At 38.9% G+C, this 27,756-nt stretch overlaps 3 protein-coding genes across 3 annotated transcripts; 1 reads left to right on the top strand and 2 right to left on the bottom strand.

Annotated features, from left to right (window-relative positions):
• The first annotated feature begins 11,003 nt into the window (after positions 1-11,003).
• LOC129758906 (uncharacterized) lies at positions 11,004-11,432 on the top strand. The gene has a single exon (XM_055756469.1). The coding sequence runs from the start codon at positions 11,004-11,006 to the stop codon at positions 11,430-11,432; it is 429 nt and encodes a 142-aa protein (XP_055612444.1).
• Positions 11,433-13,522: 2,090 nt separating this feature from the next.
• On the bottom strand, positions 13,523-15,296 carry LOC129739883 (trypsin 3A1-like). The gene is made up of 2 exons (XM_055731426.1): positions 15,160-15,296; positions 13,523-15,104 (listed from the first exon to the last, which is right to left on the bottom strand). Exons 1-2 carry the CDS (start codon positions 15,191-15,193, stop codon positions 14,320-14,322), a joined length of 819 nt encoding a protein of 272 aa, XP_055587401.1. The 5' UTR covers positions 15,194-15,296; the 3' UTR covers positions 13,523-14,319.
• A 7,926-nt stretch (positions 15,297-23,222) lies between these two features.
• On the bottom strand, positions 23,223-24,220 carry LOC129740374 (transmembrane protease serine 11D-like). The gene is made up of 2 exons (XM_055732031.1): positions 24,107-24,220; positions 23,223-24,037 (listed from the first exon to the last, which is right to left on the bottom strand). The coding sequence occupies exons 1-2, from the start codon at positions 24,207-24,209 to the stop codon at positions 23,250-23,252; spliced, it is 891 nt and encodes a 296-aa protein (XP_055588006.1). The 5' UTR covers positions 24,210-24,220; the 3' UTR covers positions 23,223-23,249.
• Positions 24,221-27,756: the final 3,536 nt, after the last annotated feature.

Raw genomic sequence — 27,756 nt, 5'->3', positions numbered from 1 at the left:
TTCAGATTTCAGATTCAGATTTCAGATTCCGATTTCAGATTCAGATTTCAGATTCAGATTCCAGATTCAGATTTCAGATTTATATTTCAGATTCAGATTTCAGATTCAGATTTCAGATTCAGATTTCAGATTCAGATTTCAGATTCAGATTTCAGATTCAGATTTCAGATTCAGATTTCAGATTCAGATTTCAGATTCAGATTTCAGATTCAGATTTCAGATTGGAAATGGCCTTCCGCTCATTATGAGTTGATGTTTAACAGTACACTTACGACTAGCGCTTCAACGTTAACCCAATCATCTCATACTTATACACATTGAGCTTAAATATATTGAGTCCCAAATTCGTGGCGTACACAATATGATTAAGAATAATATTAATACAATATTAATATTAATGAAAAATATGATAATATTTTGTTCACAAGAACTATCAGTAAATGCAATGAAATGATTAACTGTTGGTAGTATATTTCAAACATGATTTACTTTTCAAATGCCAATTAAATTCCTTTTTATTCCGTCCCGATGGAATGAACACTTCGTACAGGAAATGACGTTTGGGTTGGTGGCAAAGGGGTCTGCACTTATACCCCTTCGGCTCCAAACCAAAAGTAATTTTCAGTAAGCAGGACCTCAAATATGAATCTGAAATCTAAACCCAAAATCTTAACCTTAATTCTAAAACTGAATACTTAATATGAAACCTGAATCCGATATCTGAATCAGGATCTGAAATTTGAAATCTAAATCAAAATATGATTCTGAAATCTGAATGTAAAATCTCAATCTGAAATCTGAATCTGAAATCTGAATCTGAAATCTGAACCTGAAATCTGAATCTGAAATCTGAATCTGAAATCTGAATCTGAAATCTGAATCTGAAATCTAAATCTGAAATCTGAATCTGAAATCTGAATCTGAAATCTGAATCTGAAATCTGAATCTGAAATCTAAATCTGAAATCTGAATCTGAAATCTGAATCTGAAATCTGATTCTGAAATCTGAATCTGAAATCTGAATCTGAATCTGAAATCTGAATCTGAAATCTGAATCTGAAATCTGAATCTGAAATCTGAATCTGAAATCTGAATCTGAAATCTGAATCTGAAATCTGAATCTGAAATCTGAATCTGAAATCTGAATCTGAAATCTGAATCTGAAATCTGAATCTGAAATCTGAATCTGAAATCTGAATCTGAAATCTGAATCTGAAATCCGAATCTGAAATCTGAATCTGAAATCTGAATCTGAAATCTGAATCTGAAATCTGAATCTGAAATCTGAATCTGAAATCTGAATCTGAAATCTGAATCTGAAATCTGAATCTGAAATCTGAATCTGAAATCTGAATCTGAAATCTGAATCTGAAATCTGAATCTGAAATCTGAATCTGAAATCTGAATCTGAAATCTGAATCTGAAATCTGAATCTGAAATCTGAATCTGAAATCTGAATCTGAAATCTGAATCTGAAATCTGAATCTGAAATCTGAATCTGAAATCTGAATCTGAAATCTGAATCTGAAATCTGAATCTGAAATCTGAATCTGAAATCTGAATCTGAAATCTGAATCTGAAATCTGAATCTGAAATCTGAATCTGAAATCTGAATCTGAAATCTGAATCTGAAATCTGAATCTGAAATCTGAATCTGAAATCTGAATCTGAAATCTGAATCTGAAATCTGAATCTGAAATCTGAATCTGAAATCTGAATCTGAAATCTGAATCTGAAATCTGAATCTGAAATCTGAATCTGAAATCTGAATCTGAAATCTGAATCTGAAATCTGAATCTGAAATCTGAATCTGAAATCTGAATCTGAAATCTGAATCTGAAATCTGAATCTGAAATCTGAATCTGAAATCTGAATCTGAAATCTGAATCTGAAATCTGAATCTGAAATCTGAATCTGAAATCTGAATCTGAAATCTGGAATCTTAAATCTGAGATCTGAAATCTGAAATCTGAATCTGAAATCTGAATCTGAAATCTGAATCTGAAATCTGAATCTGAAATCTGAATCTCAAATCTGAATCTCAAATCTGAAATCTGAATCTGAATCTGAAATCTGAATCTGAAATCTGAATCTGAAATCTGAATCTGAAATCTGAATCTGAAATCTGAATCTGAAATCTGAATCTGAAATCTGAATCTGAAATCTGAATCTGAAATCTGAATCTGAAATCTGAATCTGAAATCTGAATCTGAAATCTGAATCTGAAATCTGAATCTGAAATCTGAATCTGAAATCTGAATCTGAAATCTGAATCTGAAATCTGAATCTGAAATCTGAATCTGAAATCTGAATCTGAAATCTGAATCTGAAATCTGAATCTGAAATCTGAATCTGAAATCTGAATCTGAAACCTGAATCTGAAATCTGAATCTGAAATCTGAATCTGAAATCTGAATCTGAAATCTGAATCTGGAATCTGAAATCTGAAATCTGAATCTGAAATCTGAATCTGAAATCTGAAATCTGAATCTGAATCTGAAATCTGAATCTGAAATTTGAATCTGAAATCTGAATCTGAAATTTGAATCTGAAATCTGAATCTGAAATGGGAATCTGAAATGGGAATCTGAAATCTGAAAACAGATTTTCATGCATACTGAACCTGAAATTAAATTTCGCGGATATTGATGGTTTGCTTTAGTTTAAGGTTCAGAACTAAAGCAAACAGCCAATATCCGCAAATTGGATTGAAAAAGAATAAACAATCTCTTACAAGCCCAGTAAAATTGGACTTTTAAAGTAAACTGTAACTGCGCCTCATTCTCTTTACCTAGTCATCCGCGCGCTACAAGACACCCGACACCCTCAATCGTCGAGCGACGTCCGAACACCACACGCAAGCAATGCACCATATCGATAATCCATCCCATCCTAACACGGCTCGGCGTCTTGCCTTAGGCTGCCGAACGCATCAGACGAACATCCAATTGAACGTTCAAAAGTGAACATTCAATTGAATGTTCAAACGACCCTATCTCGATAAGGTTGAAAGCATCGGAATGAACTTAAGAGATGCAGTCATTTGAACCAATCGTGCCACAGCGTCGTTGCGATGCGTTCATTTTTTTCAACCACAAGTTAGGCGTCGTAGCTGATCTTAACCTTTTCAAGAAATAATCAGCTTGCGACTTTTTCTCGATGACGTTTGCGCTGAACGTTCATTTGCACCTCTGTCCCGGTTTTCTTTCAGCTCCTTTGCCATGGTCCAACGTCAACCGCTTCTGGTACCGCTTCTGGTACCGCTTCTGGTACCGCTTCAACACTCTGGAGACGGTTGAATGGTGAATGTTCAACATTTTTCTCAACTGCCGGTGCGACAGGTCAGGAAATTCCAGGTGTTTGGAGAGAAATTGTTCTCTCGACTCGCATTGCTTCACTTTTATTTTTGATGAATCGAAAAACACGACTTCGAGCTGACAGCATGTAAACAATACACATCAATGAGAAAGTGTGTAAAATTTGGTTGATTTTAACCCAGCAATGGTAAAAAGTTTATGCCCTGTTGAATGTGTCGCAATAATTTCGTGTCCGCCCTTTATTGTCCAGTATTTACTTATTCGTTTATCATATGTCAGAATTCTGTCATTTTTTCTTTCCCAAAAATCTATGATCACAAATCACAAATCAAAACTCTTCATACAGACACTTTTGTTCAATCGAATGATGAATATCTTGCTGAAATTGAAGACTGTTCTGCATACAGGCCTTAACACTAGATATTTTTCAGAAATGTTACAGAAGTTGAGGCTATGCAAAAAAATATATTGAGTAAAAACGAGAATTTGCTAGGAAAGCACCTTTATGATATTTCAGTTCTAAAAATTTTGTGAAGAGAGATTTTTGTAATTGGTTTAGTTGTATTATTTTCACAAATGCTAATGTTATATTATGTGTAGTTAGTTTTTTAGACTTATTGTTTATTTTTGCTTCTGAACTCGGGTCTCATCATTCGTTTTTATAAGAAGGTGCAACGATCCAACCTTCCCCATTCCAAACGTAGGTATGAATGCAGCTGCACTATCTGCTCGATTTTTCTTCGGAGATTACCGGCATGGCTTGATTTCGGCCATAAAAGAGGGCAAACGGGTATTCGTGCAAAAATTGATGGGGCTTCCCCTGCCGATGGCTTGTGTGTTGAATTTATTGCATCGGAGTGCGGGACTATAAAATCATCGAACGCACGAGAGTTTTCCCCCGTTGATTTCGATAAAGTCCTCCGTGTGGTAATGAGATTGGGATGTGAGCGCCAAACTGATAAAACGAATATCGGTTGTTTATTGAGCGAAATATTCTGGTTATGGCATCATCATTGATGGGAGGCCTATCAGAAGTTTGATTTGAGATTCAAGTGGAATGGTCGTCATTGATTGAAGTATTTGTGGGTGGACAATTGAACAGTGATAAATTCAATGTCAATGTCAAGTAGTTGACTTTAGCTTGAAAGTTATGTAGTTATAATGTAATTATTTGGATTACGGTAAACAGTTCAAGTGCAATCATTGAGATGATTAGAATCACATCTATTAATACTAATAATTTATTAACCTTGACTTAAATTCAACTTAAGGAATATTTTTTAGGATAACATTCGAAACTGTAATTCATTCATGCTAGCGATCGCTAAAATTTTCCATTGCGGTACTTCCAAAACTGTATGTGTCATCCGGGCCAAATTCGTCCCGCCAGTTCTCGGTATTTTTCCGAAAATGATAACAAATCATGTGATAATTCGAATCTGCATAGAAAATGACTGACCTCCAGGAGGCGCGTGAACATATTATCTCGCTCTTCATTCAATCAAATAACAATCGGCAAGGATGGAATGCCAAGAATTTTGCGCTTATCAATCGGGCAAATTTCAATGAGCTGTCGCTAATAGTGTGATGATGATCAGGTCGTTCCAGATGTCAGTCTTGCCTTATGGGAATCTTTGCCTTCACACTTGACTTACTTATCTTGTTCTTCTGACAGACTTATGGTGGGCCATCGGACTCCCACACTTGTTAACAGTAGTTTTTATGGCTCCCCGGAATACTGAAATGACGCATGGCTAATATCATAAGTCAGTCCAATTTTATAACTTGCACAAACTGATGCTAGTGTCAATTTGTTGATTGTTAAAGCTTGTGAATGATCTTTCTGGAGGTCCCTAAATGGTGTCACATTGACATTAACGAGATTCAATTATTCAAAGTAAATCTTCTTTTTAATATGTGCTTTTCAACTTTCTTAAGAACTTCATGCAATTCGGTTGAGATTTTTTACCTGAATCAGTGCGGTTATCGTAACCCATCACAGAAAGGACTCGATGGTTGTAAAGTGGCGAACGATAAACAAATGTCACGCAAACAGGTGGCGGTCAATAAATATTTGAACATCACCAGCGTCAACCGGTATCTAGCTAGGTGGTTGTTGTTGTTTGCGAACCGATTTTCCTTATCTCTGTGGTCCAGCTTCCGTCATCCGTTGTTGGCGGAGAAAATTTCTATGTTTTTTCCATCTAATCTGAAATCTAACCTGAAAGATAATCTAAGAAAACTTCTAACAAGATTAAGATTTTGGATTATGTATATCGAATTCCTGCATTGCCTAACATAAAGTTATCAAAATATCGAGAAAGGACCAAATTTTTTGGTAGGCAGTGTTGTGGAATCGTAGATAAGAAAATGCTATCGACTTATCAGCTCAATATAGGTAGATGGTGTTCTTGGAAGTTACATTGCATACTTCCAGGGTATTTCTATCACGAAGCTTCTCTTCAAAAACTTAAATCAAACATACAATCAAACCTCTCTTTTTAAGACTCGAAAGTGTTTGGAATATAATAAATAATTATGAATTGGATTTTGGTTCAAATAGGGTTTAAGCATAAGTTGTATGACAGTTCGAATAACAGAATGAATTGGAATTTCCTATATTTTCCACATAACACTAGATTCGACTGAATCTTTGGAAGTATAGATTTTTCCATATCGTGTTTTGCCGGAATTTTCCATGGAATTTTGAGGAGAATTTTGATGTTGTTGTGTTTGATGTTTAAGAGGACTTAGGCCAATCCTCGTTTGAGATCCAGTTGCCAGGCCACCAAGGGCGGATGATATTCCGCAGGCAGCGATTTACAAATACTTGCAGATTTTGCGTCGTCACCGCATATGTGCACCAAGTTTCACACCCGTACAACAATACGGATTTGACGTTAGAGTTGAAGATTCGGAATTTCGTTCGTAGAGAGATCTGGCGTGACAGATCTAAACCGGGTTTCGATGTCTTTCTTGGTACCACCATCAGGCGTTATCTGGCTACCAAGATACTGGAAGCACTCCACTTTCTTAACTTGCTGCCCAGCTACCACGAAATTGGAAGGATTTTCTATGTTGATTTCCATCGACTTGGGAGAGCAAAGCAATAGGGGAAAATGGGGATCCTTAATCCCTTTTTCTTATTTTCATCATATCTGTTTGGAAATTTTTTCATTTTTCGATGGCCGTCTTTTGCATTTTTGACATGTAATTTCAAGTTTATTCGCTGCAAAAGTTTGATCGATACATGAACCCGTAGATGGATTAAAAACGTTTTCGTGGACTAAAACAATTGTGATATTTTGAAAGTTAAAGGAAACTCGATCCTTTTAATGAGGTTGCCCTAAGCTTTTTCAAAAATCAAGCAAAATCTATTGATAAAAGTTCCATTAAGTTTTTTGGCCATATTAGTTTTCATTTCAAAGTTTATGAGTTTAAGACAAAAATAATTCTAAAAGGTTGTCTACTACCCTATATTCATTGCATATTTAAAGGCGCAATTTCCAAATTTTCAGATAAAACAACTTTGTCGAGTATTTTTTTATCAGGAAATTATTGGATAAATATAAATCATTTAATGAATAATAATTTCGAGCATAGCAATGGAATGATCAACATCCATTCAGAAGAAAAATATATCTTTTTTGATTCGAGCGATCAAGTGGACCCATAACATACATTTTGGAAAACTTTTTCAAAAACAAAAAAATTGCTTTGAAAATATGGCATAAAGAAGTTCATATTATACTCAAACGATTGACACATTGGAATAAATATTTTTATTAAATTTTTTTCCGTGTGGGAAACATTATAAAGTGATAAAAAAAAGGTCTTCGATTTACATTTTGTAAGATTTTTCAAACAAAGTGCTTTAACTCGAAAATCAAATTTTTTGAATTTTTTGAGCTAACAGGTTTGTTATTTTGTTCTAAAATTCTTCTCAAGTTCTAGAAAAATGTGAAAATTTTTCCAAAACATGTGATCTATGTAAAATATCCCAGTTTCGAGATTTAGCTAAGGAATCGAGTATTCCCAGGGATCAAGTATCCACGTGCTTCCCTATTTTGTCAGTTGAAGAGTCAGTTTGTGAACAGATGTTCAAAGAAACCACTATAAGGAATTCGGAAGTTAATTTGTCGTCACCCTGCCGAAAACACGTGGTGTTTTGCGTTATTTGGGTGAGTCTAGAATTAGAGCGATGAGTATCCCCAAGCCACCAAAAGTCCCATAAAACAGGTTCAAAAAATCTTCTATTCAGCTTCCAGCGGTCTTTTATTCAGCTTCCAAAAAATCGTAAAATGATCAGAAAACTCTCTCCATATCAATTGAACTCTTGACATCAGTTCATCAGAATCGTCACACAAGTACCAAATTACTTATTGAAAAAAAAAAAACTTGCCCGGCTTGGGGATCGAACCTCAACCTTCGTGGTGTGAATCGAACACGCTATCACAAGACCATGCCTAGATGTTGTTCTAACTGAAACTAAAACTCGAAGTGGTATAGTTCACTCATGGGAATTGGGCAAAAGAAGTCACATACAACGGAAATATTGATCACTTTTGCAACTTTTAAGTTCATTAATGAGTACATGAAGTTCACTCAAGGGAATTTAGCAGTTGATTCGCTTTGTCAGCCAATATGTATCTTTCAAAGCCTTCATTCAAGTAAATATGTGACTTTTGGTTGCTTGGGTCGGTTCCCCAGTTTGGAAAGAAGGTTAGCTGCAAAGGCAGAATTGAAGGTCTTGTATACGAATTTCATCCATGAGTTTGTGTCTATGGGACATATGATAGAAGTTTCAGATGATGTCAGTTGATAAAGTCTGTTTCACATAGAATATGGTCGGATAAAATAGATCATTTCTCCACAAAGAAATAACGTTCAACAAAAGTAAAAATGTCATTTTGTAGGGTTTTTATTGCACTTTAAGAAAAAAAAATACATAAAAATCATTTGTCAGCTTTTCGGATGAATTTTTGAACTTTTTTTTGTGATACCACCCATCATTTTCTGCACAGTACTGCTGGTAACCTCATTCGCCATCTTGTTCTTGTTGTTGACATCCCGACTGTAGTGGCAGCTTGCCAGGTCCGGCCAGAACTTCACCGGACCTTTGTGGGACCGAATGAATGGCAAAACCCTCTTCTGGAGACATTCTTCTTTGTAAACATTTCCATTCATTGTGTCCCCAGTGATGAAAATCTTAGTCTTCTTCCCACAACTGCAGATCCCTTGCCAAATCATCAACTTACGAGCAAATTTATCTGCGAAAACATCTACCCGCAACATTCCCTTTACGCTTCGCAAGGTAAAATTTGTTACCGGGTATTTGTCCAAAACACATTTTGACGTAAGTTTCATCGTCCATCAAAATGCATCCGTTGTACTACGTCAACACTTTCTCGTACAACTTCCTTGCCCTGGTTTTGGCAACCAGGTTTTGTTTCAGCGTCCTGTTGGGGTGTTTACTTGCATGATACGACCGCAAGCCTTCTCGCAAACAAATTCGTCGAGCTGTACTGTGATTCGTCTTGAACTTTTTATCCAAATCACGCAAGGAGATTCCAGGATTATTGTGAATTGATCGAATTACCTTTGCTCGAAGCTTCCGGTCATACACTCAGAGGAAATCTTATTATAAATTTCATAAGATACATCTTATGAACCACTTTTTTGCGTCCAAAGTAATTTTTCATAAGAGTCTTATGAAATTCTTTCAATTTTCATACGGTGTTCTTATGAAAAATAGAAGAAACGGCATTGTGAAAAAATAATGAACACATTCATTCATTGCATCAGTTTTTTTTATCATCTAACAGTACGAAGCAATCGCCAGTTCATAGTTATTATAGTTTTCCTTCAATGTTAAATATTATTGTTATCTCCGGAATGGTAAGTTCGATTTGATGTTTTTGGTGTGAACGTTGAAAATATTAGTAAACCAAAATACATTATTTGTTTACTTTTCAGCAAACTGATGGGCAAAAAACGAAAGGTCGAAGATGACGATGCGGCAAAAAAAAACTTTGATGGAGCCGTCTGTTGATGCGCTGCTGATGGTGACCATGAAGGATTTAATTTTAAACAAATTTGGCAAACAATAAAGTGAATGTTTTCAGCATGAAATATAGAGAATTTTTCTTATTAGAAAGTGATTTACTGTTTCCATAAGAATCTCTTATGAAAAGCAACAACCTCTCATTGAAGTAGGCGTTCATCTTCAGAATTCGCGTCATTCATTCACGTCATAAGACAATCTTATGAATTTCATTAATTCTAGATTTTTTTTGATTAAGTCGTATGAGCCATTTGACATGTTTTGAGAAAATCGATGTTAAAGTTCGGAATCACTTTTTCAATTCTCATTTTATGAATACTGATCTAATTTGTCTAAAAATGTGCAAGGCAACGTAAAATTTGACGCAGAACATGCTACTGTATTCGGAAATGGCATAAATTAGGTTCCTATGAATGAAGGTGTACTTACGACTTTATGCATTTTCATTTGGCGCAAACGTCCTTATGGTCAATCGATAAGTTTGAGTCCAAAAACTGATTTGATTAACTCAAATCTTTAGCAATTTATTCGGAGTTCATTGTAGAAAAGCTTCAGACAATAATCTGGTCCATTCTATCCACGGGAATTACGTTCCAAGGAAACCTGGAATTATTGGTTGTTGGGAGTAACCATTTTCAATCCACCTGGACATTTATATTAACAATCTAAGGCGCCGCTGGCCGTTCGAGGAGTGCGAAAAGTCATTATCGCTTTCAACTATTTTGGCTGCCTCTCTGCAACGACAAAAATAATACTAGCTATTCACACATGGAAAAGTGAAGCTTATTGTACTCACCTGACACCAATTTGCAGCGTCTCACCATGCTAGGATCGCTAAAATCGCAAAACACCACTTCTTTGAAGAGTTTCCTGTCCTTTTACCTTAAATTTTCCAATCTTACAGAAGCACTTTTCCCGACGATGCATAACGTCGTAAAACCACCACGCTGAACTGTTTATTTTGCGTCGTTTTGCAGCACCTCAATGCACGGTAGAGCTAAATGACGCAAAAACCAAATAACACTCAAAAATGAGAAAGTCATCATACGTCCTAAATTCAAATCAATTTGTTAAAGTTATTCATTGATCAAATGAAACCAAGTTTTTACCAAACATAGAATACAACTTTATCAATCATTTTCAGTTAATAACTCAAGTTTGTTTATATTGGTTCATACGACCTAATCAAAACAAACTCTAGAATTTTTCTTATGGCGCCACTTCATAAGAGAATCTTATGGCATACATAATAGTATTTTTCTGAGTGTACGTTCCACTTTTAAGCATGGTTTGTTCTGCTCGATCCACCGTAAGAGTCTCCCGGTAACGTTGCAGCACCGAATTTACAGTCGATTTTGGATATTTCAGGAATTTCGCGATTTTTACCCCTGACCACGTCTGTTTCTCTACGTGAGTGTGCAGAATTTTCTCTCGCCTTTCGCTTCAATCTTGATGAAATTTTTACTACTAAGTAAACAAACCATCCGGATCAAAACACTGTCAATAGATTCGCGATGTGACAACTAGGGGCGCTGCAGTAAATGAAAAGATGCGATCAGATTGTATGTGAAACAAACTTTATGTGTCAGAATTCAATTAGAAGTGGTCCGGATACAGTCGGAATGTGTCAGAAACACGTTCAGAATGTGTCAGAATTAGATCCTGTATATATTTTCCCACACCATAAAGTATTGAAGCCGGAGAGTACTACTACCAAGCTAAGCGTAGTGTTTGATGTCTCGTGTCGTACCTCAACGGGCGTTTCGTTTAAAGATGCGTTTATGGTGGGGCCTACTGTGCAGAACGATTTGTTGTCGATCCTTTTGCGCTTCCGTCTGCACCGATACGCTATCAGTGGAGACATCGAGAAAATGTATAGGATGGTACAAGTTCAGCAACCGGATCAACACCTTCAGCGGATTTTGTGGCGAGATACACTTGCTGAACCCGTGAAAACGTATGAGTTAACGATCGCTAGTGCTCCGTATTTGGCGACAAGGTACTTGAAAAAGCTTGCTGAGGATGGATCAGCAAGTCATCCGATTGGTTAGAGAGTAGTCAAAGACAGTTTCTACGTCGACGACTGTCTAGTTGTAGCGGACAGTGTAGAAGTAAGCAAGTATTTAGTTAAAAAACTATCGATCTCACCAATTCAGCTTAGTTCAATATGCGGAAGTTTAATTTAAACTCACTACAGCCTTGGCAGCCATTCCTGAAGATTTGAAAGATAAAAAGTCAGTTTAAGAGTTCGATTTGTCAGATTCAACTGTGAAAACCCTTGGTTTGAAGTGGGACACAAAGTCCGACAATTTTTGTTTTAGTATTCCTCATTGGAGGTCATTAAGTTCGCAAATCAAGAAAAAAAGCGTACATTCTGAGGCCAAAGATTTTAACCGGTTGGTTACAAATCGTTTGATTTTTGTTTAATTTTGTAGTTTTGTATATTTAGCTTTAGAAAATTCATGTTCCTTGTACAGTCTTACAACAAGATAGCACCACAGTAGGCTACATTTTACTGCTGGCTGCTGTCAATTAACAGAGGAGGCAAAGGAGGAAAGGAAAAGAGAACATGGAAGGCGAAAAGGAAGCTTGGTTCCGAAAATTTGCTCTCTTCTGTACCAGGCGTCCGTGAGGAAAGTCCGTGTTGTGTTTAGTGTTCGTGTAATTGCAAGGAATTCGCCCGGAAACACCGGTTGACCTCCTCACGGCTCGGCCCACAGACCCTTGGTGGTCTCGCGCCAAAATCGTAAAGGATCAGCATTCAGCATTCAGCATCTACGTCCTCGGGTTTTGCGGAATCCTAAATTCCAAGGAGGACTTCCCTTCTCGGCCTGTTCGGATACGGGGCACTCTCGTGGGCAGGCCGATTAAAAGCCAAAGAAGGAAGATGCCTGCAACGACCGAGTCCAGCAACGCCCGCTGGCGTCGACGGTTTCGGCACCCCGTCGAAACGCCCTTAAATAGACGGCCCTCCTGCTTCCGGAACTGGATTTCCGGAACTACGACGTCGCGACGCAGCAGTAACAGCAGCACATCACGGTTAGTGAAACAATAACACGCCACACAAGACACAGAACATTGTTTTATACACACAGACAACATGCCACTTAAAAACATCAATAAAAATAACGTAGAAACATGAAATTTCCGGTTTCTTGTATTTTATCCGTTAAGTCCTTGGTTACCCAGTAGCCAGCCGGCTCTGAGGTTCCATACTCTTAGAGTACCTTGCCTTGGCTGGTCTAGCCGCTGCTTATCTATCCGAAACAACAGGCTGTTTGATCCTCTTGCGCTAATGGGTCTAGTTGTTGTGCAAGCGGAAATGATAATCCAGCTACTGTGGCATCTCAAAGTTGGTTGGGATGACCTATTGGATTAGCAGTATCAGAATCTATGGAAGGAGTACAAACAGAGTTTGTAATTGTAATTGTAATTGTGATTTTTATTTACGGGAACCTTCAAGTTACAAAATAATGTTGAGCTTCATGCCATTAGAATTATTGTCAGTTCCACGTTGTTTTGGTTTCAGTAAAGATTGTGTGTCAGTACAGTAACATGGGTTTTACGATGCGTCAGAGGTAGCTTATGGAGCTTGTTTGTGCCTGCCTGCTGCTACTCTGGAAAATTCTGGCGCAGTGTAAACTACAGTATAAGTGAGGCAGACTGTCACCGCGGAGTTCCAATCGAACTGTCAAAAGTCTTTACAATCGAGCATAACCTGGGCTTTAGGTTTAGGTTATGCTCGATTGGATCGACTTTTGACAGTTCGATTAGAACTCCGAGGGGACAGTCTGCCGCACTTTTAGCGCAGTGGTGGCGTTTGGCCGGGGGTTTGCCAGTATTGTATTATGATGGGAAAAGGAATTGGAGACGAGAAACTGTTTTTGCTTTCCTACTGCCTGCTTGGCCGAAGGTTGTTTGCCGGTGGTTTGAAATAAGGAAATGTTGTTTTTCTTGTGTGGTTTTCCTAATTCCGGTTATTTTCACGTATCATATCTGTGTCTATAGTAAACATTTAGTACTTCATGCTAGTTTGAAGCAATGAAAAAACCGCTTTAAACTTTAAATACCAACATCAATTTAATCTATTATTTTTATTTACATAGTATTCCGTCTCACGACATAACTTGACGAACATAATTCCTAAAATTCACTCGGTTCATAGCAACCGTTCTCCAATTTCTCGGGCACCCCACGTTCGCCAGATCACGCTCCACTTGGTCTAACCACCTCGCTCGTTGCGCCCCCGCTCGTCTTGTTCCTACCGGATTCGTAGCGAACACCTGTTTTGCAGGACAGTCGTCCGGCATTCTCGCAACATGTCCCGCCTAACGTATCCGGCCAGCCTTCACCACCTTCTGGATACTGGGTTCGCCGTAGAGGCGCGCGAGCTCGTGGTTCATCCTTCGCCTCCACACTCCGTTCTCCTGTACGCCGCCAAAGATGGTTCTTAACACTCGTCGCTCGAATACTCCGAGTGTACGCAGGTCCTCCTCGAGCAATATCCATGTCTCGTGCCCGTAGAGAACAACCGGTCTAATGAGCGTCATATACAGGTTACACTTCGTGCGAGGGCTAAGTCTTCTCGACCGCAGTTGCTTGTGGAGTCCATAGTAGGCACGACTTCCGCTGATAATTCGCCTCCGGATCTCACGGCTGGTGTCATTGTCTGCGGTCACCAGTGAGCCGAGATAGACAAAGTCTTCGACTATCTCCAGCTCGTCGCCGTCGATCGTGACCTTGTTATTACTGGACAATCAATTTAATCTAAACTTGTCAAATAGTAATACGACCCCTTAAAAAGTTACTAGATGTTTGTTTTTTTTTGTGTGAAACGTAGAAAAGCTTCATAAAAGAAATCAGGATCAGGATCTTGATTAATTGAAAACTGCAAAAACCTTTTTTTTTTATTAAGCCCAGAATTCTTATTTATTTTTTTTACAAAACAGCCGGTGACCAATTGGGAGGAAGCCCGGTAGTTTCGCTAAACTGCTCCTCAATCCAACGTCTGTAGTTCCTCACCTGTGTAAACACCGGCGGATTGTTGGCCCCTCCACAGTTAATCCCGAACGACAACGTTCCCACCAGCTCTCGATTGCAATACAGCCCGGCACCCATGTTCCCGTGACACGGAGCAGCAGCATTCGTCACCGCAGTGTTGCCAGCGCAGATCATCGTTTCCATCACACCTCCAGCATGCATTGCTGCCCCGTTACAAGCGTCCCGATCGTTGATAACCATCGGGAAGTAACGCTGATTGACGTTCACGGAAGTGCCGGTCCCAGCCGTTTCTCCCCAACCAGCAAATTCACACGTTTCGCCAATGCTGGTAATGGAAGTTCTTCGACGTGCTACATCTACCGTATTGGAGGGTAAATCGAAGGGTTCGTTTAAGCGTAGCACTGCTAGGTCATGTTCCCTAGTGAAAATGTTGAACTGGGGATGGACATTTATTCTGGAAACTTTCCTCGTTTGACGTCGAGCTCCTTGGTTCATGAGCTGCAGGTCACCGGCTACGATTGTCAACCAGAATGGGTCCATAAGCCGACGGTTCTCGTTGAAGACACACTGAGCTGCCGTAAGAACATGCTGTTGATCCACGATGACACCATTGCAAAGCACCGCGAATGGCGTCTCGATGGCTACGGTCGATGGGAATTGTCCGGAGTTTGCAGGTGTTCCTCCAACCAACCTGGCATTCCGTTGATCAGCGTATGCTAGAGCTATAACCAATCAAAACTTTAAAACCTTGAATTACCTAAGAATACTTCATTTTACCACAAAAAGCGAACAAGAGGATCAGAATCTTCATCTTCGTGACAGCTTTGGGACGTTCAAGTCACAAACTAAACTGAACCCGTAAACCCAACCCGAAACCAAGTCTCGCGCAAATCTAATGACCTGCTCAGGAAATTCCCTCAAATTGGAAAGGGTCAGTAGCCAATAAGTGAAGAAGCAAAATGAAGATTGATCGATTATTGTGTAAGCGAGTTGCGATTTCCATATAACGTATTCTGAATCCGAAGACAATGGTAATTGGTTGTTGGTAATCAGTGCGCGGACTGCATCCGTTCCGGGGGTAATTAGTTGGTTCGGAGAAAATTTGGTGAGTATTCCGCTTTTATCAATATCAATTTCATAATTCGTGGGGATAATGCAGATTAAAATCGAACGCAAAAAACATGGGGAATAACCGATGTTACAATGGTGACTTTATACCTGTTTTTCAATTAATGTTGATAAAATTAAAAATGGTTGATTGTCAATATGAATGATCGCCCAGAGATACATATTTTATCGATGAATTATAAATTATCGGTCAGATACACAGATATATATATAATCTTTTATCGAAAAGAAAATCAAAATCAGAGACATCTCAAGTAACCAAAAGTTCCATAAAGAGGTACCATAGAAGGTTAATCAGCTTCTGCAGGTGTTCATAGAGAATGCTAATCAAGCTGAAATTATAGTAATAAAAGCTACTTTGAAGTTAATTTCAGTGGCTGAGGAGAATGCTTTTCAGCTCCTAAGAGAACATATAGAACCTACTACGCGCAAAAAAAAAATCCGGTTGACATATTGCTCTGATAACCAGATGACAGATCGCTGATTACCAGTCTACCTAGGTTTATTTCATTGATTTTAATGTTGACTTAAACTTAAAAGCATAAGTGAGCGGATTCATTCAAACAGAATAGTCGATGGGATTTTTTATTTGTTTCTAAGGGATTTTCGATACACTAAATAAATAAATACAAATTAATCATTACAAAAACCCTAACACAGGACACTTTAAAGGGTTCTACTAATGTCCAAATAGCTGGGATCCGTATTCACGTCGCGGTTTCGAAAATCCGTTGATGATCGTCAAGGGATACAGAGCTATTTTTTGTCCTTCTGGTGGTAAAAATTTTACAGCACTTATCTGCCATGGTTAACACCAACTCAGAATTATCGAATTGATTCAATGCAATGTTCTGCCGATGTAAACAATTCGAAAATAATTACAGAAATTACAGAAGCATTTGACAAATCGCTTAAAATTCTCCTAAAGGATCCAGATGTGATTTTATTTCGTTAGAAAGAGCTTAGCAGACACCGTGATTGCCTTCAAGAAGATGTCACATAGAAGGTGCATTTAAGTTCTGCCTTAACGCTTCAGCCCAGGGATGAGCAAACCGCGGCCCGCGAAGCTATTCTCAAATTGAACAAATTTTTCGAATTTTTCCTTGCACTTAAAAAATAAAATTTGATCCAGTAGCATGCTATAAAACTCTAAATGTTACATTAATGTATATGTGGCTTGTTCGAAAATTGACTCTACGTGTATTGATTTGCATTTATCCCGCAATCATTCAGGTTGGTGACATTTTTATAGAAATTCAACATTCATTTTGTTCTCTTCTAGGAATTCGTGCAATACTATTGTCAAAAATGTATTTTATTTTATCATTTTATAGGGCTTGTGATATAGCTCAGTTGGCAAGTCAATTACTTCCTGACCCGATGTTCGTGAGTTCGAGCCCAAGAGTAAACATCGAACACAGTTATACCGGATAAGTTTTTCAATAACTGTCCGCCAACTGCAACGTTGATAAGGTCGCGAATGCCACAAAGATGGTAAAACGACTATAATCGAAACAAAAAAAACATTTTATTCGATTTTATTCGATTTTATTCGATTTTTATTCGATTTTTCTTAATGGCTTCCAACTTCATGGCTTCCAATCAGCAAGTCAGCAAAAGCTCATAAAAAACGGAGAACTACACACAAAATTTCTGAGGCCGAAATTTAGCAAAATTTTGCTCAAATTTGACCAGCTAAAAAGTTAGCAATGAAATTAGCAAAAAAAAATTACTAAATTTTTAGCAAAATAGCCGAAAGTGTCCAGACTAAATTTTTACTAATTTTTCAGTAAACAAATGCGTTGTTTGCTAAAATTTTAGTAACATTTTTGTTTGCCTCAGAAATTACTATAATTTTAGTAAATTTTAAATTTCAAAGTTACCGTTATTTAGTTTTTAAATAAAAAGATCGTTGCAATTTGATTGTTTCAATTTATTAAGAAAAAAAATACAACTGTATGCAAAAACAGCAGCAACAAAGAAAATTTTATTACTCACACTTTACACCGTATATTTTGTTATTGGTACTGTCTCGTAACTGACAGTGTTATCCGGAGTCCGGAGTAGCTTCTTGCCAACTATATGGTATCCGGAGATTCGATGATGGTAGGGAGGAAGTTATAACAGAGGACATTCGACAGAAGCCATTAAACCACTTTCACTGACATTCGATTTTCGGAGTGAGGCCGATACCATTCTACAAAAAAAGCAATGTGGTTAGAATAAAATTTTAAAAAAGCCCTTAGAACGAATTTTAAACTTACGAAGATTTGCTCAAAAGTCATCAAAATAATCAAAGGAAAAGCCTTCGGGAATGCGTAAACCGGATTAGCTTGGTAGTGAACCGTGACATGGCTTGGCCATCAACCAATAATTACAGGCCGGACCAATCAGCTTAGCTGAAATTTTATAACAGAGAAATTGAGTTAAGAATTGAAAATATGAATTGAGGCAGAAGTATATTTATGTTAAAAGAAACAATTTGTGGCATGCTACTACTTGTTTGTTTACAAGTAGTAGGATGCCACAAGTAGTTACGAACGTACCAAACAGTTTAACCCGTATTACCGTACGATTAGTTGAAACGGATCGTACGAATGGAATGTTAATATAAAACATCATTAGCTGAATATTTAAAGGAAAGCTAGTTTAGTATTTAGAGGATATTGACTTTAAGATAAGTGTTCGGAAAATGTCGCTCTAAAAACATCAAATCAGGCATTTTGCTATTACTTATACTTAATAAATTTCAAATACTACAATTTTTTATGGGCTCGATTCTTAGCGAGAGCTCAATGAATATGGGTTCTTTTGAAGGCAATAAATAATGCATATTTGAACTTACCTGTCTCTGAATGGAAGATAACTTAAAACATCAATATCAAAGCGCAAGGCCCAGCTGCCCGCGCAACCACACAGTAACCAGATTGACGACTCCCAAGAATTCCTGTAAAAAATAAAACAAAATAAGAGTTCTTTCAAAGTCTATCTGTTCCTTCAGGAAAAGCTTGCCCGGAATAGTTAGAACTTGTCGCAGTGCTCCGTTCGAATCCGAAACTCATATTTTCAATTTGCTGCGTTCTGGAACAATTCGAGTTTGAAGCTCGATGACGAAGCGTTCGAAAATTGGAGTTCAAAACTCGCAAACAGTAGTTTTACTGTTCCGGAAGGCAGGCAACTGAAAAATCGAGTTCCGAGCTCAAACGGAGCACTGTAAACAGTTTTTGCCTGTTCATCAGGTACCTACTTTTACACTCATTCACTTACCTTGTCTCCAGTTTTTTTTTTTAGAAAAACTGCTGCCCTGCTGCCCCACCGGGGAGACTAAAGAAAGGCTTTCAGCTGGCATCGTTTCCTCTCACCCTGGTATCACATACACAGAAAGATCTGGAAGTAATGAAATGTCCTTAGAATAATATAAAATCAATATAACTCAACCGTGATGTACTTTTACTGTTGGCAAATATGGGAATCCGTTCCATACCGACCTCCAGCAAGGAATTTTTGGACTGAATCCGGATTGTGGTATGCGTGCTCAAAGGCCGGTTTATTCTTTGTGCTTTACCGGATCGATCTTCCGGAAAAAGGCATTAAATATTCCAGCTAACTGTAACAGCTTCCAAATATTTTCACCCTCGCACCGGTGCAAAATAAAAACAAAAAATATTTGACAGGTTCCCGCTTGTGTCGCCCTTCTAAAATTTCAGCACTCCAAGACCGCGGTTTGTGCACAGGCTAATAGTTTGAGTCCGTGCTACTACAAATGCTAAAATAAGTAGTAAATGGGTGTTTTTTACTCAAATCCAGCAAAAGTCATGACAATTTGGAAAAGTGCTAACTCAGAAGTAAAAAAGAAATTTTGCTAACGGAAAGTAACAGCTGTTTTTTGCTAAGTGGAGCCTCGAAAGTTTTGTGTGTACTGATGACCGCATGATGTTGATTTTTTTCCTGGCAAAGAGGAAACCAATCGAGTCTCTACACTTAGAAAACAGAATTTCTTATTAAAATTACATAAGATTCTCTAAAATTGGCGTTATTTTGTTTTTCCTTTATAAACAATCTTTTATAAGAATTGTAAGTCCATTTTTAAGAATTCGAATATGAGTATCAATGATACCATATCCTGCTGAAACAAAATATCTCGTAGTGGTGCCCTTTGGCTTCATCAAAATTTAATGAGGAAAATCTATCTAAATCTGTTATAAGTGGGCGAAGGTTTGTTGGTATCGCACGTGTCGTTTTTTCTTTCCGTCGCGGTGAAAATTAAATTTCTGAAGTTTAACTAGTTTCTTATTGTAAAACTGTGATTTTTCTGGAAAAAGTGGATAAAGCATAGTGATCAATAATTGCATGTTTTATTTATTGTGCCCGACTCGATTCTCCGTTGATTTCGTTCACCTCGTGACATCGTTGAATGATTCGCTACAAGAGGAAGCATACATGCTACTTCAACAATTGGTGAGTTCGTTCCATTATCCTTCGCATTCAGTAGTTGTGAACTGATGTTGCAATCAAGGAATTTCTTACTGAGAATTTCCAGGAGCCTACAAAATTTGAAAATTCTGAAATATCGCTTATTATTTCTGAAAAGTTATGAGGTGATCCCCCGCAATTTGCGGGGAGTGCAGAGAAGTTTGTTTTTCTATTTCAACCTACATTTTCAATTAAAGGGTGATACGGTCAAAATTTGGTCAATATCAACTTGACGTATTTCTTTCAATTTTGCATTTAAAAAACCTGAACACCCCTCATTTTGAAGGTGTGTGTGTGTGTAGCATGTTGCTCCTATTTTGATTTTGGAATTCACTCTTCAGTTGTCAAAATGCCGTCCAAGCAAGAAGAGCAGCGTATCAAAATTTTGCTCGCGCATCGCGAAAATCCGAGCTACTCACACGCAAAGCTGGCAAAATCGCTAAAAGTTGCCAAATCAACCGTTTCAAATGTAATTAAAGTGTTTGGGGAACATTTGTCGACAGCCACGAAGTCTGGATCGGGGGGAAATCGAAAACCGGAAGCCGCTGAGACGACAAAGAGAGTTGCCGGTAGTTTCAAGCGAAACCCTAACTTCACTCTCCGAGATGCCGCAAATAAGCTGGGTGTATTGTCTACAACCGTGCATCGAGCCAAAAAACGAGCCGGACTATCGACTTACAAGAAGGTAGTGACTCCAAATCGCGATGATAAACAAAATACGACGGCCAAAGCGCGATCCCGGAGGCTGTACACGACGATGCTGACGAAGTTTGACTGCGTGGTAATGGACGACGAAACCTACGTCAAAGCCGACTACAAGCAGCTTCCGGGACAGGAGTTTTATACGGCAAAAGGAAGAGGATAGGTAGCAAATATTTTCAAGCACATGAAACTGTCAAAGTTCGCGTAGAAATATCTGGTTTGGCAAGCCATCTGTACCTGTGGCTTGAAAAGCAGCATTTTCATAGCTTCCGGGACGGTCAACCAAGAAATTTACGTGAAAGAGTGATTGAATAAACGTCTGCTGCCTTTCCTGAAGAAACACGGTTGTTCCGTACTGTTTTGGCCGGATTTGGCATCTTGCCATTACAGTAAAAAGGCCATGAAGTGGTACGCCGCCAACAACGTGCAGGTGGTTTCCAAGGACAAGAACCCTCCCAACACGCCAGAGCTCCGCCCAATTGAGAAATACTGGGCTATCGTCAAGCGGAACCTAAAGAAGACCAAAAAACTGCTAAGGACGAGCGCAGTTCAAGGCAAACTGGCTTTCTGCGGCGAAGAAGGTGGACAAGGTGGCTGTACAAAATCTGATGGCAGGGGTTAAGCGTGAGGCCCGGCAATTCGGATTTGGAAAAGCGGAAGCCTGACTGAATATTTTTCCTGAATTTTATGCTAATTAAACTTGAAAAAGAAACAGTAAACGAAAATTACCGAGTTCGGTAATTTTTTTTTACCGAAATCCTAACATGTGTAAATCGTTAAACTGTTGGGTAATTTTTCCGGTAAAAAATTAAAGAACATCGGTAAATCGATTCTTCATTTACCGATGTTCGTTTATTATTTAACGATTTTTACATGTTAGGATTTCGGTTAAAAAATTACCGAACTTGGTAATTTTTGTTTACTGTGTAGAAGAAATGAAAGATAGTGATAATGAACTAGTAGAATTTATAAAAAGCATTATCACATACCAAATTTTTGTTCGTCACGGGAAAACTACTATTAAGTGGTAGATACAGATTGAGTTGCATCTACCACTACACATTAGTAGGCCAAGCGTGGTTCGCCCCACAAGCGGTAACTTGCAGTGCGAACTAACAAAAAGATGGTAGACTATCGACCATGATAACAAACTGAGAAGGCTACACATATCGATAGATCCGTTTCTGAATTGACGTGAGCTTATCTGAGCGATCAAATTTCAATCTTTTTGATCGTTCGCACTGTAAGTTACCGCTATTGTGAGGCGAACCACGCTTGGCCTACTAACGTGTATATGCAAATCTATCTGTATCTACCACTTCATAGTAGTTGGCCCGTGACGAACAAAAATTTGGTATGTGATGATAGTGCTTCTTATAAATTCTACCCGTTCATTTTCACCATCTTTCATTTCTTCTAACTTTCTATCCGTCTAAAAAATTTCACAGTCTTAAGATGTTTTTACTAAAACACACATCACTTTTCACCGATGTTTTTTCACGGATGTGGACTTTCGGGGTAATCAATCTAGAACGATTTAGCTGGGCAAGACGAACATTAATTTATTAACAAACGAACGAATTAAAGTAAAGCGCGACGGTTCGGATCAACTAAGAAAAACGTTTATTGCTTGCTAGGTACGATACACGGTACGACACAGGACAGAACACAAAAGACGCGTGTGATCTGCTGGCCGTTTATTGCAAGTCTGATTGTAGGTACTCTGAGCTGTGCCAGCAGAGTACTTGCTATTGTGTGGCGCATGGGTCATTTTCGAGTGGCGCTAAATTCAACTCGGCTTTTGGAGAGTGCGGGAAAGAAAGGTTGATTGATGGTTTTGATATTTAGTGGGGATTGCAACACAACCGGATTTTAAGACAAACAACCGATAAGGCTGATAAATTAAATTTTTAAGAAGTTTTATTAGTCAGATCGTTTGGCAATCTTCAACAAATTTGTAAACTGAGTCAAAATCTTTGAAAACCAATTAGCCAAAGACTTCCTCCAGTGATGTCAGCAATAGTAGTTCTGATATCTATTCAATTGTATTTCTTAAACTGGAATTTGAATCCTTGATCAAATGGAGGATAATAAATATATTCAAAATCAGTTTTTCTTTTTCCATGCAGGTTTGTTGGTTCACGCGCCATATCACAAAAACAGGAGCTGATAGACAAATCTGACAAATGATTCGAATTCAGGCCCCCAAAACAGTTATTATATCATTGGCACCAGTAGTGCTGTTTCCAGTATTATTTTTCATCCCTAATAACTTAATGAAGTTATAAAGCGAGCGGCATCGGTACGGCCCACTCGAATTTTACTATCGTAACAGCAGAACGAACTTTAATGAAGTTTTCAAAAGTATGACGTAATGTACCGACTACAATGAGAAAATAAATGGTACCAATTTTGGTTTGCCGAGATTACTGGTATAAGGGTCATTATTACTGCCAAGAATTGAAATACCAAACGAGGATAAAAATAGATTTAAACCACTAGATTAGTAAAGTCAACTCGTCATGATTTATTCTGAAAAACCTAGTTACAAAAAATGCCTCCATTTACAGATGAGCTGGACTCCAGTTCGGTGGCTGTCCAACAGTTCGGTTGAACTGCTCGTTGATCCACCGGTTGTAGTTCCGCACCTGGGTGAACACCGGCGGGTTGTTGGCAGCACCACAGTTGGCTCCGAAGGACAACGTTCCCACAAGCTCCCGATTGCAGTACAGTCCCGTTCCGAGATTACCGTTGCAAGGGGCTGCGTTATTTGAGGCAGCAGTGTTGCCAGCACAGATCATGGACTCCATAACACGTCCGGCATGCATCGGAGCACCGTTGCAAAGATCCCGATCGTTCACGTTCATCGGCAGGAACCGAAGGAGCACGTTCAGTGGGGCATTGGCAGCATTCGAGGCAGCTCCCCATCCAGCGAACTGGCAGGCCTCGTTGATACGGGTAATTTGAGTACGACGACGCACGACATCTACGGTGTTCGCCGGAAGATCGTAAGGCCTGTCCAAACGCAGCACGGCGAGATCGTGTTCCCGGGTGAAAACGTTGAACTCGGGATGGACGAAGATTTGCGATACTCTTCGGGTCTGACGGCGAGCTCCCTGCGGTGCCAGAGCAACATCTCCGGCCACAATGGTCAACCAGTACGGGTCGATCAGGCGATTTTCAAAGTTTAGAACGCACTGAGCCGATGTGAGCACATGCTGCCGCTCGACGATTACGCCACCGCAGTGTAGCCAGAAGGGCGTATTGATGGAAACGGCCCACGGGAACTGTCCCCAGGCTGCATTTGTTCCTCCAATCAATCGAGCATCCGGTAGATCTGCAACTACCAAACCTGTTGGGGTGTCAGAAAAAGGTAATTTGACGCTGTACAATTTAAAATGTCAATCGTAGAATAAATTACCGCAAAGGGCGACTAGTACGATGGACAGCTTCATAATTGTGACACCTCCTCCGATACGCTCGAGAATTCCGACTGAAGAAAGTCGCCACCGGTAGTCTATCATTCGTTCGTTGTTGTTGGTCTTCTTCCAAAATCACAATCATAAAAGCGATAAAAAAAATCTAAAGGCATCGTAACTTATCGAGGGGATTTCTTCCCTCCGACCGACATTGAGTAGCGCTTTAGATAAGCACAACACCCGAACGGACCGGGTTCGATTGATGAATCTTAAGCAGATGATTTTCAATTTCTTGGAACTGTTTACGTTTATTTAGATGAAGCGGAAATGCTCACGCTCGCCGGTTTAGATAAGCGTGAACAAAGTTACGAAATCGGCGAAAATTGCGATCGAAAATGCACTTGAACATGTATGCTAATCAGTAAAATTTGGCCGATTATTACCAAAGACCTAGAAGATTACGGGCAAAGGTTGTTAGAAGTGTTGTCACCGATTTATTGTACCCCCTAATCTACTAAATCTTTTCCAGGTAGGTAAAGTAAAGGATGGATAATTTATGATGATCGACTGATAGATTCGTGATTGATAAATTTATAATCAGAATTTTTCGATTTATGCCAATTGTAGTAGAAATTAGATGGAGACTTGTATTGATGGAAGACTCAAAACTAGGTTTAAATGAGAGTCAAAGTTATTGCTTGGGATGACATCAGGAAACTATTAATGATCAAAACTCTGAAAGAATCGAGTTGCTAATTTAAAAAAAATAGTTTGTACGAAAGTTCAGTACTAGATGATCCAGTAGAAGACTTGAAAATAAGAATATGTTCTCTACAAGTATCAAAATAAAGAATAAGCGGTTGGTTACAAATCGTTTGATTTGTAGCCAACCGCTTATTCTTTATTTTGTTTGGTTTTAATTTTAACGAGATAGCATCATAGTAGGCTACATATTGCTGTTGGCTGCTGTCACTTAACAGAGGAGGAAATGCAGGAAAAATGAAGCACATGAAAGCCAAAATGGAAGCTTGCTTCCAGAAAATTCGCTCTCTTCTGTACCTCTTCACCTCTTCTGTGTGAAGTTAGAGTTTCCTGAATAGTATTTGTGAACGTCCACGGAATTCACCGGAATACCCGGAGACCCTTTGTAGCCTCGCGCCCAAAAACGTTCAGGATCAGCATCTACGTCCTCGGGCTCTGCGGATCCCTAATTATTAGACAGGACTTCCCTTGTCGGCCTGTCCGGATACGAGGCACTCTCGTGGACAAGCCGATTAAAAGCCAAAGAGGAAGACGCCTGCAAAGACAGAGTCAAGCACCGCCCGCTGGCACTTCCACGTCGTATGCTACGCCGGCGAGGTATCCTTCCCAACCGTTTTGGTCTCCTGCAAGTGCGTCGTTCTGAGGTTTTGATCAGCCCAGGATTGTCCGTCAGGATGCTTCCGTCCATAGCCCCTCACATTTCGGCTTGCGGCACGAAGCCTTTGCGAGATGCGTTGAGTTTCTGATAGAACTTTCGCTTCTCCTCCAGGCGGCGCTTTTTCTCCAGGAAAATCGGACTCGCTGCCTCTTCCTCCTACACTCCTTGTCGAACCAGTCATTCCTTCGAGTTCGTTCGATATGTCCAATGACGTTCCCGCAACGCTGTTGACGGCTGTCTCGATGCTATCCCAACAGTTCTCGAGAGGGGCTTCGTCAAGCTAGCCCTCTAACGACAGTGCGTAGTCTGCCGCGACCTCAGGTTGCTTCAGTCGTGCAATATTTAACCGAGGCGGGAGTGTGTTTCAATGTCAGCGCCTCGACAGGATCTGACGTCGATAATATACGAGAAGTGCCTGGCTGTCTAAATGGTGATACGGTCAAAATTTGGTCAATATCAACTTGACGTATTTCTTTGAATTTTGCATGTAAAAACTTGATCACCCCTCATTTTGAAGGTGTGTGTATGTGTGTAGAATGTTGCTCCTATTTTGATTTCGGAATTCACTCTTCAGTTGGTAAAATGACGTCCAAAAAAGAAGAGCAGAGTATCTAAATTTTGCTCGCGCATCGCGAAAATCCGAGCTACTCACACGCAAAGCTGGCAAAATCGCTAAAAGTTGCTAAATCAACCGTTACAAAGTAATTAAAATGTTTGGGGAACATTTGTCGACAGCCAGGAAGTCTGGATCGGGGGGTAATCGAAAACCGGAAGCCGCTGAGACGACAAAGAGAGTTGCCGGTAGTTTCAAGCGAAACCCTAACCTCTCTCTCCGAGATGCCGCAAATAAGCTAGGTGTATCGTCTACAACCGTGCATCGAGCCAAAAAACGAGCCGGACTATCGACTTACAAGAAGGTAGTGACTCCAAATCGCGAAGATAAACAAAATACGACGGCCAAAGCGCGATCCCGGAGGCTGTACACGAAGATGCTGACGAAGTTTGACTGCGTGGTAATGGACGACGAAACCTACGTCAAAGCCGACTACAAGCAACTTCCGGGACAGGAGTTTTATACGGCAAATGGAAGGGGAAAGGTAGCAGATATAGAAACACAGTTGTTCAAGGCAAACTGGCTTTCTGCGGAGAAGAAGGTGGACAATGTGGCTGTACAAAATCTGATGGCAGGGGTTAAGCGTAAGGCCCGGCAATTCGGATTTGGAAAAGCGGAAGCCTTACTGAATATTTTTCCTGAAATTTATACTATAACTTGAAAATGAAATTTAATTTGATTTTGTAAATTAACGATTTCACCGATTTACACGCGTTTTCCCTTGACCAAATTTTGACCGTATCACCCTTTAAAAACTTCAAAGAATAATTCCGATTTCAATAGAAATGTGAACGAATGTTTGCAATCGACAATCAAATTCTCCAGTCATTAATCTTCTAGTCAAATAGTTTTGATAAAAATTACATTTGCCCAAGCTGCTGACTTTGATACACATTCAATTAATTTTTTTTACTTATTATTTTGAACATTATGCAATTGACTGATTTTTGGGCGTTTGTTATATGTTTTTTCGTAAAAGTTCCATACGGTGTTTCGCAATATCTAAGATAAATATTGTAGTTTGAATGAATTTTCATCAACTTACAAGTACTGCTACATATAAAGCCACATATATTTAAGAAATGTCAAATTGACTCAGATAATGGTGCGATAACATAAGGCAAAAAAAAAAACAATATTTTCCGAGGTGGCAAAAATTTGAAAATTGGTTTTGACTATTGCAATCCAAATATGCAATTATTTTTTTTTTCTTCAGCTCTGATTTTCAAAATAACTTTTGAAAGTAGGTAAAAATTAATTTGAGAAATTTGTTCACTTTATCGGTAAAACTATAGAATGAAACATGATTTTTAAAATTGAAGTTTTTACCTACACATTCATCTGGCGCAACCCCTTATAGTGTAATTTTGACCCGTTATCGGAAAAGACTGGGTCAACTCCTTTTTCATGTAAAGCCCTTGTACCCTTTATAGTGTAAACAGCATGTACGTCAAACAGAGGTGAAAATTAGTAATGTAAGCATGTAAAATCTACACATTATTTTGGAAGCCCGCTCTGCATGGCGATGTCAGCCCTTCAAAGTGTCAGAAGGATGGAAAGAAAATAATAAAAACAAATCAGTTTGTTTTGAATTTCTTTATGAATAAAGGCAAGGCAAG

Source organism: Uranotaenia lowii, chromosome 1 (assembly GCF_029784155.1).
Source record: "Uranotaenia lowii strain MFRU-FL chromosome 1, ASM2978415v1, whole genome shotgun sequence".
NCBI classification, from domain to species: domain Eukaryota; kingdom Metazoa; phylum Arthropoda; class Insecta; order Diptera; family Culicidae; genus Uranotaenia; species Uranotaenia lowii.
The sequence above is the reverse complement of the archived record's forward strand: the minus strand, read 5'-3'. Positions and strand labels throughout refer to the sequence as shown.